At 51.8% G+C, this 16,417-nt stretch overlaps 1 protein-coding gene across 1 annotated transcript; it reads right to left on the reverse strand.

Annotated features, from left to right (window-relative positions):
* Positions 1–10,026: 10,026 nt before the first annotated feature.
* Positions 10,027–14,922, reverse strand: LOC309390116 (actinia tenebrosa protease inhibitors-like; the record flags this gene model as incomplete). The annotated part of the gene is made up of 7 exons (XM_081949196.1): positions 10,027–10,180; positions 10,520–10,711; positions 10,804–10,941; positions 11,175–11,330; positions 11,694–11,898; positions 12,527–12,717; positions 14,823–14,922. 7 exons carry the CDS (start codon positions 14,920–14,922, stop codon positions 10,167–10,169), a joined length of 996 nt encoding a protein of 331 aa, XP_081805322.1. The 3' UTR covers positions 10,027–10,166.
* Between the last annotated feature and the right edge of the window lie 1,495 nt (positions 14,923–16,417).

Consider the following 16,417-nt stretch of genomic DNA (forward strand, 5'->3'; position numbering starts at 1 on the left):
GAACAACAGCCTGGCCAAATGAGCCGTGCAGTTTGCTCAACCTTAGTGACTTTAAGTTACGTGGCTTCAACTCCCAGACTTCCCCAGCCAGTATGGGCCAATCACCAGCAGGCGGTGAGTTCTAGTCCCACCTTAGGCATGTTAGCTGGCTGGGTGACTTTGGGCCAATCACCAGGAGACGGGGAGTTCTAGTGTACATATAATACCAGTAAATAAGTGGGTGGGGGATTGGACTAGATGGCCTACAAGGTCCCTTCCAACGCTGTTATTCTGTACATTTTCATACCTATTTGAGCTGCCTGGACCACCAGACACGCCCCTGCGGCTGGAGGGGCTGGTCTTTGCACAGGCTGCTTGGGGCAGGAAGAGGGAGGTCACCCACTGCCCAGGGGGGGAGGGGTGGCCCCTGGAGGCGGCAGAGGCGGGGGTCTTTCCAGGCAGGCTGTTCCCCTGGGGCAGCTTTTAGTAGCTGTGCCAGGACAGAAAGGAAAGTTTCCCCTCTGCTAAAGGTTTTGCTTTAAGGGGTCTCTCTGCGCAGCCCCCTGCAGAGCCCTGGGCCGCCCCCCCTCTTCCACCCAAAGCTTTTCAGAGCCCCAACTGGCAGGTTAGTTGTGTGTGGGGCTGCTGCCCTCTAGTGGACAGGTGCTGCCTGCAGAGGTGGGGGGGGCAGCCTTTGGGTGTGTTGTGTGTGTGTGAGTGTGACATCGGATGTCACCGGAAGAATAATTTGGGGTTCCAAATCCAAGAATAAATCAAAAGGAGACCCAGACAGCTGCAAGGAAAATAGAAATATTTATGCCTAAAAGCAAAACAGTTGGCCTTTAGCGGGCAGAACAGGAATGGGGTACAGCAGGAGATTTATATAGGGGGAGCTTGTCCAAGTTTTCGAAGCGTCTACGTACTGAGGGGTGTGTGTGTGTGTGTGTGTAGGTATGCCAACTATGTTGTTTATTCTCGTGAACCTGCACTTCCACTGGGAGACTTAATTTAATTAACTCTGTGTTTGCAGACCTTATCCTTTGATATGTGGATTCGGTGTGAGTAACCTATTGGGGGGGGGGGCTTGAGGACCTTTGAATAAAAGATTTCCCCCTGTTTGGTATTTTCAAATTGATTAATTTTAGTTTTATCTTGACTCTCAATTATCTAGTGTAGACACCGATTCCCAGACCTTTGTGGATTCTGTTAATATTTGAAGGGAAAGATGGAAACAATATAAAGAGCAAAATATACTTGGATATAAAACTTCTCACAATGCGATGCAGGAGCAGGATCCCCCACTTTGGGGGCAAAATGCTGGGTGCCTTTAACTAAAACACATGATGAACAGTTGCAGGAACTGCGCATGGCTAGTCTGGTGAAGAGAAGGAGCAGGGGAGACAGGAGAGCATCTTCCAAGACTTGAGGGGCTGCCACAGAGAGGAGGAAGGGGGTCAAGCTATTTTCTAAGGCACCTGAAGTCCAGACAAGGAATAAAGGATGGAAACTGATTCAACCTAGAAATAAGGAGAAATGTTTTGAGCGAACAACCAATGGAACAAAAGTTGCCTTCAGAACTTGTGGGGGGCTTCATCCCTGGAGGCTTTCCTTTACCGCATTCAACGTGTAGTCCTCAATGGAACTGCATCTACATGGAGGGAGGTATGCAGTGGAGTACCCCAAGGCTCTGTTTTAGGCCCAGTACTCTTCAACACCTTCATCAATGATTTGGATGAGGGAATAAATGGGGAACTGTTCAAATTTGCAGATGACACCAAGCTGGCAGGAATAGCCAACACTCCAGAAGACAGGCTTAAGATACAGAAGGATCTTGACAAACTTGGACATTGGGCACTATCTAATAAAATGAAATTCAATGGTGAAAAGAGTAAGGTTCTACATTTAGGCAAACAAAAACGGAATGCACAGGTACAGTATAGGTGATACCTTACTCAGTAGTAGTAACTGTGAAAGGGATCTTGGAGTCCCAGTGGACAACCATTTAAATATGAGCCAGCCGTGTGCAGCAGCTGCCAAAAAAGCCAACACAGTTCTAGGCTGCATCAACAGAGGGATAGAATCAAGATCACGTGAAGTGTTAATACCACTTTATAATGCCTTGGTAAGGCCACACTTGGAATACTGCATTCAGTTCTGGTCGCCACGATGTAAAAAAGATGTGGAGACTCTAGAAAGAGTGCAGAGAAGAGCAACAAAGAGGATTAGGGGACTGGAGACTAAAACATGTGAAGAACGGTTGCAGGAACTAGGTATGTCTAGCTTAAGAGAAAGAAGGACTAGGGGAGACATGATAGCAGTCTTCCAATATCTCAGGGGTTGCCCCAAAGAAGAGGGAGTCAAACTATTCTCCAAGGCACCTGAGGGTAGAACAAGAAGCAATGGGTGGAAACTAATCAAGGAGAGAAGCAACTTAGAACTGAGGAGAAACTTCCTGACAGTTAGAACAATTAATCAGTGGAACAGCTTGCCTCCAGAAGTTGTGAATGCCCCAACACTGGAAGTCTTTAAGAAGATGTTGGATAACCATCTGTCTGAAACGGTATAGGGTTTCCTGCCTAGGCAGGGGGTTGGACTAGAAGACCTCCAAGGTCCCTTCCAACTCTACTATTGTATTGTATTGTATTGTAAGAAGAGACTGGACTGCTATCAGAAATGGTCAGAAATGGTGTAGGCTCTCCTGCTTGGTTGGGGGGTTGGACTACATGGCCTACAAGGTCCCTTCCAACTCTGAATCTATCTAAGAGGATCAAAGCAGGCCTGGGGACTAAAACATATGAAGAACGGTTGCAGGAACTGGGCCTGGCTAGTCTAGGGAAGAGAAGGACCAGGGGAGACAGGAGAGCATCTTCCAATATTTGAGGGGATGCCCCAAAGAAGAGAGGGGTCATGCTATTTTCCAAGGCACCCGAATGCCAGGCAAGGAACCATGGAAGGAGGGGGCAGCCTCTGCCTAGCACCTCCTGTCGGGGTTTCTAGGGGCGGGGGGGGGGGCAACCGAAGCCACAGAGGACATTTGACCCTTGCCCTCCTGCAGGCAACTCACCGGCTTCTGGGGTTTATTGTCCAATGGCCCACTATTTTCTAGTGGACGATTCCTTCAACATGAGCCAGCCGTGTGCAGCAGCTGCCACAAAAGCCAATACAACCCTTGGTTGTTTTAACAGAGGCATAGGACCAAAATCATGTGAAGTACCACTTTATAAAAAGCCTTGATGAGGCCACCCTTGGAATATTGCTTCCAGGCATGGTCACCACATTACAAAAAGGCGTGGAGACTCTGAAAAGAGGGCAGAGAAGAGCAACCAGGATGATGAGGGGACTGGAGGCTAAGACATACGATGGACGGTTGCAGGACCTGGGCCTGGCTAGTCTAGAGAAGAGAAGGACCAGGGGAGACAGGAGAGCAGCCTTCCAATAGTTGAGGGGCTGCCACAGAGAGGAGGGGGGTCAAGCTATTCTCCAAAGCATCTGAAGGCAGAACAAGAAACAACGGATGGACCGTAATCAAGGAGAGAAGCAACCTGGAGTTAAGGAGAAATGTCCTGATCACGAGGACAATTAATCAATGAAACAGTTGGCCTTCAGAAGTTGTGGGTGCTCCATCTCTGGAGGCTGGAGGTTTTTAAAGAAAAGACTGGACAAGCATTTATCTAAAATGATCTAGGTGTCAGGCCTGTAGCTTTCTTTTGGATATTTGGCCTGGCACACTTTCTATTCTTCTTCTATGCATTTTCTTTTGTGGGAAAATGGGAGGGGGGATTGTATGGAGTTAGATGCGATGTAGCCATAACAGAATTCTTTCTAGAAAGCCAAGGTCATCCTTTGCCTTTGCACCTCTGCACCTGACCCGAACTGGATGGGAGGAACTGCCAGCATGGCTGTGGGAGATTGAACCATGTGATGGACTTGTGGGTGGGGGGGAAAGATCTGGAACTTTCAACTGGGTGGGGGAAACCAGGAAACCTTTAGATTCGTGTTTTCACAGATGTGCCAACATGGCTCTCTTCATAAATGGGAACTTTGAGCAATGCTTTGCCTCGGACTCTGATTTACTTTTGGATGCTGATTGGGACCTTGACACAGGGTCTCCTGCTTGAACAGGGGGTTGGATTAGAAGACCTCCAAGGTCGCTTCCAGCTCTGGTTCTGATTGATTGGTTTCCAGGAGATTCTGGACTCTTCTTTTCGTAGCAGGGAGATTGCAAAGAGCAAACCTGCCATCTCCTGTCGAACTCAAGCCACAGCAGGCTCAACCGAAGGTTTCTGCAAACAGCCTTTTCACCGAGGGGGCTGCTCTGCCCCCAGTCCCAGCCCTTGCAGGGGCCCACCTCCACTCCCCCTTGGGCTCCCCACTCTTCAGGTGCAACGGCTGCCCAATCCATGCCCATTGTGCCCTCCTGGGCCAGATTGGAGTGAGGGAATAATGACAGAACAGCCATTAGCCCTAAGACCCATATGCCCCTCCCCAGCGCTTTGTAGCTCTCTCTAAGCGGCTTCCAGTGTCAGCAGCTGACCCCCAACAATCGGGGTCCTCACGCTGTTTGGGCTGAAGCTTCCTGTGGCCAGGATAGCTCCGTCCTGGGCTCTGAATGGGATGGCAGCTTGAAGGAGCAGGGCAGGAATCCTGGGCTTACGACCAGACCCTCCATAACCATTTGGATCCAGATTGTTGGCCGTGATTTGCTGACTCTGCAAAATGCTTAGAGCCGTGGTGGAGAACCTATGGCACAAGAGCCACAGTTGGCACGGGGAGCCATATTTGCCAGCACGGCAGCTCTCAGCTCCAGCGTGCCTGTGCGCCCCGGCCAGCTGGTTTCCGGCCTTCCGGAGGGCTGGGAAGAAGCCTGGGGAGGGTGACACTGGCCTCTCCCTTTTGGCACTCTTTTGGAAAAAGTTTAGCCATCACTGGCTCAGAGAAAGCTGTAAAGCTCTGTGAAGCGGCATATAAGTCTAAGGGCAATTGCTATTTGAAATTACAACATGACCTTGTAAAATGCTGTGTCCCCCCCCACCCCCCACCCCCCCAAGCACAAACACTATATAGTCCAGGGTTCTCCAACCTTGGCAACTTTAAGCCTGGAGGACTTCAACTCCCAGAATTCCCCAGCTGGAATTTGGCTAATTCTGGGGAATTCTGGGAGTTGAAGTCCTCCAGGCTTAAAGTTGCCAAGGTTGGAGAACCCTGGGCTGTAGTCCCATGACCTCATTTTGGGGGTTCGTCAACCACTTATCTTTATGACTAGTTATAGCAGTCATGTGTTCTACAGTCACACACCACATATCTCTTCTTCCTCCTCCTGTTTTCCCCACAAAAACCCTGTGAGGTGGGTTGAATGGAGAGAGAGGGACTGACCCAAAAGCCAAAAGAATAGCCACAGCCCTAAGACCCATATATAAGAGCACCTGGCTGCTCTCCCCAGTGCTAAGGAAGGGGCAGCAGGGGTGGATGGTGGGATCTTAGCTTCCCATTACAGCTCTCTTCAAGCAATGGACGGAAACTCATCCAGGAGAGAAGCAACCTGGAACTAAGGAGAAATTTCCTGACGGAGAGGACAATTAATCAGTGGAACAGAAGTTGCCTCCAGAGGCTGTGGGTTCTCCATCATTGGAGGTTTTAAAGAAGGGATTGGGTAACCATTTGTCTGAAGTGGTGTATGGTTTCCTGCCTGACCAGGGGGATGGACTAGAAGACCTCCAAGGTCCCTTCCAATTCTGTTATTCTGTTAGGCAACTACTGTGTTTCCCTGAAAATAAGACCCAACTGGAAAATAAGCACGGCTCTCTGGATGCTCGTAATATAAAGCCTACCCTCAAAAATAAGCCCCAGTGAAGAACATCAGCCAGACGGACGCATTTGAAACCATATTTTCTCCAAAATAAGACATCACCTGAAAATAAGGCCTAATAATGCATCTTTTGGCGCAAAAATTAATATAAGATCCGGTTCTTATTTTCAGGGAAACATGGTAGATGGCACTTTGCTACCAGGATGGTACCTTAACTTTCATAGAAACGGACGGTGCACAAACTCTGTGCACGAGTTGCCTGTACCTTAAAGTCCCCAGTCAGGGACGTGCTTCCTAGAACAAAGCAGGGACTCTTCTCTTCTGCAACGCGCCTTCCTTGTGATGCTGCCCTTCCATTGTTTCGGAAACGGCTCCTGATCGTGCACAATACCACGGAGAGATAGCATCGGGGAGGATACGATAGCCCTCTGGCAGTCACAGAATGTTCCGTCTGGCCGGCCAGGCCTGGCAGCTGGATGGAAGCTCCAGGGGAAGAGAGAGGCTGGTCGGGTGGGTTGTCCTCTTTGTGAAGATGTCCTCCATGGAAGGTCTTCTGCTACTCTTCCTCTACATCAGGGCTCCCCAAACATGGCGACTTTAAGCCTCGTGGACTCCAACTCCCGGAATTCCCTGCCGGTTGGGGAGTTGAAGTCCACAAGTCTTGCCAAGGTTGGACATGCTGGCTGGGGAATTCTGGGACTTGGAGTCAACAAGGCTTAAGGTTGCCAAGTTTGGAGAGCCCCGATGTAGAGGAAGACTAGCAGAAGACCTTCCGGGTAGAAAATCAAGTCTACAAGTCTGAACGTTGCGAGTTTGGAGGCCCCTGGTCTACACTGACCTACAATGAAGGGGCTCCATAAGGAGGGGTCTCCAAAGGCGAAGATGGTGGCCACCACCATGAGATTCCAGGTCTGTCCCTGTTTATGGTCGACCTTGTTGACCCCCTCCCTGTGGACCCCCTCTCTGCTGTTCATCCTCCTGTCAGCCTTGGAAGCAAACTCTTTCTTTGGAGCTTCAGAGCTGCCACATTTAGTGCCTGGGAAAACGGGAGCGGGGAGGACGAGGATTAGCCATAGCAACATCCCTTTCTCTGGGAATCAAGGACACTCGGCCGGCATCTGGACGGGAGTGGCTGGGGATTGTCTCCAGTTGGGAGGGTGACATGATTGGGCCGCGTGATGGACTTGTGGGTGTTAGGCAGTGGTGAAATCTTTTTTTTTTTTTTTTGCTAATGGCTCTGTGGGCGTGGCTTAGTGGGCATGGCTTGGTGGGGGTCATGTGACTGGGTAGGCGTGGCTATGTAGTCATGTAACTGGGGGCTCAAAATACAGAAACTCACTTTAACAATGTGCTGCTAGAGCAGGGTTGGACTAGATGACCTCCAGGTCCCTTCCAGCCCTGGATTATCCACTGAAGCCCGTCTAGGGTTTGTAGTCCTTCCTTCCTCCCCTTTTACCCTCTCTCCCTCCCTTTTCCTTCCTTCCTTCCTTCCTTCCTTCCTTCCTTCCTTCCTTCCTTTCCACCCCTCCACTGGCTGTTTTTGGCCTAGCAGGCCTTTTGCGCCTGCTGGGAGCAAAAACGGACCAGCCCGCATTTCCGGAGAACCTGTAATTTAAAAAAATGCTTAAAAAGTGAAAAAAAAAAGTTCCGAAGATCAGCGGTGGGACCTTCCATTGTCGGAACGTTTCAAAAAACTTTTAAAAGTACTTTTTACCACCAGTTCTGTGAACCAGTAGCAGTTTTTACTACTGGCTTGGGTGAACTGGCCGGAACCGGTAGCCTTTCACCCCTGGTGTTGGGGCAGGGTCTTGAACTTCCAACTGGGTGGGGAAAATCAGGAAGCTTTCAGATTCGGGTTTTCCCAGATGGGCCAACACGGCTCTCTTCATCAATTGGGACTTTGAGGAATGCCCCGGAGTCTTCTTTCATTGTGTGTGTGTTAGTTGGAACCCCTCCACTTCTTCCTTTGTGGTAGCGGCATTTGGCAACAGGCTCCAGGCTCCAGGTGAGTTCCCAGGACATGCTGCCTCTGCACATCTGGAAAGGAACAGGCTGGGGAGGGGTGCTGTATGCGACCACATGTGGCTCACTGCAGCATGGGAGCCCAGCCATTGTTTTAGCTTCTGAAGGAGAATGTTTGAACTCAGGATAGAAACGAGGGCCCCTTGGGGCTCTCTGAGCTTGGTGGTTTTCTTGCAAATGTTTCATTACCCACAGTAGGTAATGTCATCAGTCCTAGAAGGCACGGGGGTTGGGGGAGAAGAGTAGTAGTAGTAGTTATCTGTGGTCCTTGATGCTCTCTGATCTTGGTTTTCTTGCAGCAGGTAACATCGTCAGTGCAAACCTCACTCTCTTATAGCACTGATGATGTTACCCAGTTGGGTAACGAAATGTCTGCAAGAAAACCGCCAAGCTCAGAGAGCACCAAGGACCCCTCATTGGTTTAGCGAGTGGATACTCCAACTCTGTGAGTTGTCTGGAGGAAATCTGAAGCACAGAATCCTGGGACTGGAAATAACCTTGGAGATCTTCTAGTCCAACCCCCTGCTCAAGGAAGGAGACCCTACACCATTTCTGAGAGAGGGCAGCCCAGACTCCTCTTGAAAGCTTCCAGGGATGAAGCTCCCACAACTTCCGAAGGCAACTTCTCTTCCATGGGTTGATTGGTCTCACTGCCAGGAAGTTCCTCCTTAGGTCCAGGTTGAATCTCTCCTTGATCAGTTTCCATCCATTCTTCCTTATCTAGCCTTCAGGTGCCTTGGAGAATAGCTTGACTCCCTCTTCTTTGGGGCAGCCCCTGAGATATTGGAAGACTGCTATCATGTCATCCCTAGTCCTTCTCTTCCCTAGACTAACCAGGCCCAGTTCCTGAAACCGCCCATCGTATGTCTTAGCCTCCAGTCCCCTCATCATCCTGGTTGCTCTTCTCTGCACTCTTTCTGGAGTCTCCACATCTTCTTCTTTTTTTTTTTTTTTACATCTTTTGACTTTCGGTTTCCTTTCCGTTCTCTCAGCCTCCCTTTTGAATAATGTGAAATTCTGGAGAGGTTCCCAATCCAGATGGCCCTGAAAAGGGGCGTCTCTCCCCATTTCTGCCCTGGGCTGAGTCCCCTAGTCCTGGGCTGCCCATAGCGGCCATTGTGAGGGCAAATGGCCAGAGAGGGATAAGGGGAAGGGTCTTCCCAGCCCCCCACCCCCAGGTGTGTTTCTCCCCTGACCTGCTCCTGCCTCTGGGACTCAGACAGAAAGGGAACTTCCGTGCATCTAGTTTCCTTCAAGATACAACAGTCCTCCACTTATGACCACAATTGTGAGCAAAGTTTCAGTGACTAAGCGAGGCAGTGAGTTTTCTTGCCACCGTTGTTAACTGCACCACTCCAATTAGTCACATGGTTGTTAAGTGAATCCTAGCTTCCCCCATGGACCGGGCTTCTTAGGAAGTCACAAAAGGGAATCATCTGATCCCGCAGACAAAGTGACCGTCATAAGTGTGAGTCAGTTGCTGAGAGTCTGAATTTTGATCATGTGACCCTGGGGGGAGGGAATGCTGCAACAGTCGTAACTGTGAAAAAACGGTCATAAGTCGCTTTTTTCAGTGCTGTTGTAGTTTTGAACAGTCACTGAAATCATCACTGGAGGTTTTTAAGAAGAGACTGGACAGTCACTTGTCTGAAGTGGTGTAGAATCTCCTGTCTAAGCAGGGGGTTGGACTAGAAGACCTCCGAGGTCCCTTCCAGCTCTGTTCTATTCTATATTCTGTATTCTGTCCTGTGCTATCCTTCCCATCCCATCCCATTATTCTATTATTCTGTTCTATCCTATCTCCTATTCTATTCTATTTTATTCCATTCCATTCCATTCTATCCCAAATCCCATTCTACTACTCCACTCCACTCCACTCCATTCCGTGTATTCCATTCCATTCCATTCCATTCCATTCCATTCTCTATTCTGTTTTCCATGTATCCCATCCAATCCAAACTGTTGTAAGCCAAGGACGATTTGTACACTCGTATTTATTTCCTAATAAATCTACTTTTTATGTCGCATATAAAAAGTGTCTGTTAATATCTTTGTTCCCTGGGCTAACTGGGGGTCTTCCATGGGGGGGGGGGGCGTGGAGGGACACAATGACTCCAGCAGAGCCTTGTGCGCTGCAGCAGCTCTGACCCCCCCCCCCCATAGAAAAGGGGCTTTGCACAAGATACGGAAGCTTTCAACTCACAGACCGTGCGATGCCATGAGAAAAAATGCCTTTATTTTGGGGAGGGGGCCCATGCCAGCTCTTTCACAAGGGGGACCAGCACTGCTGGCCATGTGCCCATCCTCCTGGGCTGGAGAAGTCCCATCCTTCAGCGGAAGGGAGCAGCCGTCCAGGGCCTCATTCAAAGGGGTCTGTGGAGGAAAGGCAAGAGAGGCACTGGGGGGAACGGGGAAGAAACTGGGTGGGGTGGGTACATCGCATGTTTGAGCCTCCAGTCCCCTCCTCCTCCTGCTTGCTCTTCTCTGCACTCTTTGTAGAGTCTCCATATCTTTCTCATACTGTGGTGACCAAAACAGGTTGCAGGATTCCAGGTGTGGCCTTACTAGGGCTTTTTAGAGTGGTATTGGTACCTCCCTTGATCTTGACCGCATCCCACTGTCAATGCAACTGAGGGTTGGCTTCTTTGGCAGCCCCACACACGGCTGGCTGGCTCCTATTGAGCTGGTGGTCTACTAAGCGCCGGGCCTCACCTGGCGTACTTGCCGGGCTCCTGGCGCAGGTTCTCTGGCACTCGCTCCTGCTCAGGAAGTTGTTGGCGTTGCCGAGGCAGCCGCCGTAGAGGAAGTACCGGCAGCGCCCGAGCCTCCGGCTGTAGAAGTAGCGCCGCTGCCAATCCCGGCAGGGTCCCGGCTCGGCGGGCAGGTGGCATCGCGAGCGGCGCTCTGGGCGGGGCGAGAGGGAGGCGGCGCTGGGCAGGGGCTGCGGCCGGGCCCAGCGGGGCAGGGCGGAGGGCCGGGGGGGGGGCGGGGGTTACCTGGGGTCAGGCAGGAGCGGGCGCAGCCGTCGAAGCAGCATTTCTCCTCCGGGGGGCACTGCCGGTCGTCGGTGCAGGTGTGGTTGCAGGGCGCGAAGGTCTGCAGGACGCGCATCTTGGGACAGTCGCCCGGGTGCTCTGGCCGGGGAGGAGAGGTGGCTCGGCGGGGGATCTCCGGGTCTGGGGTCCACGACGCCCGGATTCCTCCCGCCCCCCGCCCAACCGGGCTTCCCCCTCCCGCATTCCACGGCCCGGGAGATGGACGCCTCTGCTGCCGTGCCTCTGAGCATGAGCAGAGTGCCCCCCCCCCGATTGGACAAGCGGGCCTTTCCCGACCCCCACCCTCCGGGGGATCCCCGTCGGGGTGGTACCTTCCTCGGGCGGCACGCAGGACCCGTGGCAGCCGAAGAAGCAGCACTTCCTCCCGGGGAAGCGGAAGGCGCAGTCCGCGTCCCGTTGGCAGCTGCTGTGGCAGAGGAGCGGGTGGCGTCCCAGGGGGTCCCGCCGGGGGCAGTAGCCGCGGATGGCTGCGGGGTGGGGGGAAATTGAGGAGGGGGCTCACACCGCAGTCTCCTTGGCACAAGCGCCCGCCCCCCCGCTGCCGCTTCTGCCTTTGGGTCTGGGGGGGGGAGTCAGACCGTCAATCAGCAGGGGAAGCGGACGGCGGGAACCTAGAGAGAGGTCCTCCCCCCCCGCCCCTCAGTCCCTCCAGGTGGGTATTTGGGTGGGGGGCGCAGGCTGTGGACGTCCGGAGGGGGGCGAGGGCAGCACCTCCGCCTTGCCGATCCAGGAGGAAGGGCGGAAGGGCAAGGGGGGGGGACGGGGGGTCCGGTCTCCCCCTTTCCCAGCCCTCCTTCCGTGGGGCGGCTGGCCAGGGAGGGGAGCGCTACCTCCTGCGGGCAGGTGGCACTCGTCCCCGCAGCCAGTGTCGCAGCAGCGCTGGGCGCCCGGGCAGCTGTCGTCCGAGGAGCAGAACTGGTCGCAGCGAGTGTCCGGGATGGCCGAGGGGGGCGGACAGGAGCCGGGCCTGGCCGGGCCTGGAAGAGGAGGAGGAGGAGGGGGAGAGCGAGGTTGGGCGGTTTTACCCCCCTCCCCCTACTCCGCTGGAACTTTTGGAGGGTCGGGGGTCGGACCGAAGCATTTGGGGGTGGGGTGACCGAAGCATTCCCCTTCTTCCTTCTTCTCCCCTCCCTCTCCCCCCCCCCGTCTTTCCTTTTCTCTCCCCTTCTTTTTTCTTCCTCCTCCTCTTCTTCCTCCTTCTTCTCCCCTACCTCTTCCACCCCGCCCTTCCCCCTTTCCTTTTCTTCCCCTTCCTCCCCCTCTTCCCTTTCCTTCTCCCTCCTCACAAAACGGCTCCTTTGATGCTGGAGACTTTGGCAACCAGCCCAGTGCCGCCTCCTTGATCACCGTGACTTTTATTGGCACGGAATAAATGGCTCTCCCCAATTTTCACCCGCTGGCAAACTAACAGGTCAAACTGTGCCTGGTGGTGATGCGGAGTACCAAGAGAACACGGATACAGTAACTTTCCCATGCCACGCCCACCAGTTCAAGCCACGCCCCACCACACCACACCCACAGAACTGGTAGTAAAAATGTTTGAATCCCACCACTGCCCAGCATCCAAGGAGAGCGGGAGGGCATGACCCAAACCTTTGCCCTCCCTCCCTCCCTCCCTCTGCTGAAAGAGTGGGGAGGGGGTCTTACTTGAGGGTAAACAGGCCCGCTCACAGTCCTCCTGTGTCACGAAGTTATTCGAATTCCCTCCACATCCTCCATAGTTGAACTTCTGGCACTGCCTCAGCTCCGGATCATAATACCAGCGCTCCCTCATGGCAAGACACAAGCCGGAGATGGGAGGAAGGCTGCACATATTTGAGATCAAAGAAGGGAGAGGAGGCATCCCTGCAAAAGCTAAAGAACAGAAGGACAGAGTCGGAAGGGACCCCGGAGGTCTTCCAGCCCAGCCCCCTGCTCAAGCAGGAGTTCCTACACCGTTTCAGGCCTGTCCTTTCCCCAAAGGCAGGGGGTTGGACTAGAAGACCTCCAAGGTCCCTTCCAACTCTACTATTGTATTGTATTGTATTAAAGGCCGGCGGCATCTGCCTCGGGCCACCACTCTTGTGCCACACACTTGTGGTCCTGGCGGGGTGGCTCCCTGTGTCCATTTTCGGTTGGACATAGAATAATAGAGTCGGAAGGGACCTTGGAGGTCTTCTAGTCCAGCCCTTTTTGAAAGTCTTCAGTGATGGACCACTGAAGGCCAGAAGGTCACAAAAGGGGATCACATGACCCCAGGATACTGCAACCGTCATAAATACAAACCAGTTGCCAATCATCTGAATTCCTATCACGTGACCCTGGGGATTCTGCAACGGGCACAAGAGTGAAACATGGTCCTCGGTCACTTTTTTCACTGCTGTTGTAACTTGGAACGGTCACTAAACAAGGACTTGTTGTAAGTCGAGGACTAGCTGTGTCAGCAGTCCAGAAAGCATGCCAAAGGGGCGAAGATGCAGGCAACGTAGAAGAAAATGTTGCCTGCAACGAATGCTCAGGAAAAACGAACGAGTGTGAACGAGGGATAAAGCAGGAACACCCAGGCACACCTCTTGCCAAGGAGGCCTCTTGCCAACCCCATTCACAACTGGGACAAATGTGCCCTTAAATGAGTCAGAAGCTGGAACGTGGCGAGGGAGGGAGTAGCTGGACCTTCGCTTCTCCAAAATCGGAATAATGTACCCAAGGAAGCAGGGGAGAGAAAGCCACGGATGGGCAATATTGTGCCTTCCTTGGGCTGATTTTGGAGCGGGAGACTTGGGGGCAGAAGGGAGCTTGTAGGATGCCTGTTGGGGAAGCGATGGACCAATGCTCATTTCTTAGGGCTGGAAGGGGCCTTGGAGGTCTTCTAGTCGAACCTGTGCCCATGGTCCTCAGACTATCCCGGTCGTATGTTTGAAAACCTCCACAGTGGAGCACCCACAACTCTGGGAGGTAAGTAGTTCCACTGATTAATAATCCCCCCTTAATTCCAGACTGGATCTCTCTTTAATGAGCTCCCACCCATTTCTTCCTGCTCTGCCCTGGGGCTTTGGAGAACAGAACAGTGCAGAATTGGACAGGACCTAGAGGTCTTCTAGTCCAACCCCCTGCTCCGGCAGGAAACCCTGTAGTACCATTTCAGACAAAGTCTCTGCCCAGTCTCTTCTTGAAAACCTCCAATGTTGGAGCACCCACAACTTCTGGAGGCAAGTCGTTCCACTGAATAATTGTTTTCACTGTCAGGAAATTTCTCCTTAATTCCGGAGATTGTCTTCCTGCCACTTGAGTGGTAGTTACTCAATTTGTAGGGTTTATTCATTCACTGGGATTTATTTCTTGCTCTAATCAGAAGAGCTTTGGAGCAGCTTGCAAAAGTCACTCTCCTCCAGGATTAAAAGGATTAAAAACAGTGCAAACCCACCCCCCCCAAAGTAATGAAACTGCGAGGCAAAATCGCAATTTGCACTCCACAAACTTCGGGCTGTGCAATCGTGCGGGAGGGGGTTGCCTCTTCTCGGTATTCCCCATCCCAGTGGTCAGTATAAGGACAGGAGGAGGGTTCCTGCAAGCACAGGAAGGAAGGTGACACCCTGAAAACCTGGATCCAAGTTGCAGAAGAAGGAAGGGTGACCCCCTTCCTACCTGATTCTATCTCCTGATTTGGTAACGAAACACCTGCAAGGAAATGTCTATGGAGATTCTCCGCCATCCAGGTTGTGTTTGTCCCAAAGGTGCTTCTTTTTCAAAGGCATCTGGACTTTTTGTTCCTGAAGACGTTTTGCTTCTCACCCAAGAAGCTTCTTCAGCTCTTCAGAAGTGAAGAAGCTTCTTGGATCAGAAGTGAAAGGTCTTCAGGGGTGGGGGAATGAAGCCCAGTCCAGTTGCCTTTTGAAAAAGCACCTTGGGGTCTGCAGGAAAACCACCAGGCTCAGAAAAGCACCAAGGACCTCCCCCCCCCCCACCGCATCCTTACTCACGTAGCTTGAAGGTTCGGATTGGCAGGGAGATGGGGAACTGAGCACCCCCCGTGGAGAGGAAGAGGAAGAAGAGGAAGAGCAGGAGGACGGAAGGTCCCATGGTGTGCCCAAGAGTCAATTCTCATCTGTCCCTCAATCCCAGCTGGCTTCTTATATCCCAGACCTCGCCAGCTTAGAAGGTGGCTTTTCCTCACTCAAGCCCAGCCCAGCCCAGGCCAAACAATAATGCTGGAAGGGGGGAGGGAGGGAGGAGAAGAGGGAGAAGAAAGAGAAGAGTCCTTCAGAGGAGAAGAAAGACGTGGCTTTGGGGGAAAGGGGGGGTTGGCATTTCCACTCGTGGGGGAAAGGAAGAAAGTCTTCCGTGTATGCTTCCAGTCCCAGGCAGATGCAGTGGTCAGGAACTGTCTGACGAAGCCTCTAGTGAGGTCACAGAACATCTGGCCCCCAACTGTGGAGGGCAGAGGCTTCTGTGAGTTGAACATTTGAGAGTGGGACGCTTGCTAGACTCCATGATAGATCTCTGGAATAGGAATATAAATAATAGAAATAGAAGAGAATAGAAATAGAAATAATAGAATAGAATGGAACATAGAACAGAACAGAATAAAATAGAATAGGAGTAGGAATAGGAATAGGACAGAATAGAACAGGAATAGGAGCAACAGGACAGGACAGGACAGAATAGAGCTGGAAGGGATCTTGGAGATCTTTCTAGTCCAACCCTCTGCTCAAGCAGGAGACCCTATCATCCAGGACAAATGGCAGTCCAGTCGCTTCTTAAAAAACCCCTGTTGATGGAGCACCCTTAACTTCTGGTGGCAAGCTGTTCCACTGGTTAATTGTCATCACTGTCAGGAAATTTCTCCCTAGTTCTAGGTTGCTTCTCTCCTTGATGAGTCTCCATCTGTTGCTTCTTGCCTTGCCTTGAGGTGCTTTGGTAAATAAGCTAACCCCCTCCTCTTTGTGGCAGCCCCTCAAATACTGGAAGACAGCTATCATGTCACCCTTAGTCCTTCTTTTCTCCAGACTGGCCATACCCAATTCCTGCAGCTCTTCTTCATGTGTTTTAATCTCCAGGCCTTTAATCATCTTATTAGCTCTTCTTTAAGTAGCTCTAAGGATGGATTTTCCAAATTCATCCTTAGCTTTGAAAGCTTGCAATATCCGCAGCCTGGTCAGTTGAGTTGAGCCTAATTTTGGCCTGTCTCTCTTCCTCCAAATCTGCATTTCTCAACCTCAGCACTTTTAACTTGATTCCCAGAATTCCCCTTGGCTTGGGAGACCCCTGCCCTAATGGGTTCTTGTCAAAGTGTGTTTTTCTTCTGCAATATCGTGTTCATCTCAAGATAAAAGCATAAACAGGAAGAGACGTATTTTTTTTTGGAAAGATGATACACTCCTCCCTGCATGGAAGGCGTTTATTGCCAATGACTTTTTTTTGAGGAGGGGGGCATCCTGGTTGGAGGACTAAGAGATCCCACCTCCACCCTGTGGTATTCTGGATCCTATTTTATTTGATTCCTGAATCTTATATTAATGCATTAATGTTTCTGCCTTTGCTTCTGTGATGATGTAAGCTACTCAGATTTGCCTCG

This window comes from Natrix helvetica, assembly GCF_964273705.1.
Source record: "Natrix helvetica genome assembly, chromosome: 3".
NCBI lineage: Eukaryota > Metazoa > Chordata > Lepidosauria > Squamata > Natricidae > Natrix > Natrix helvetica.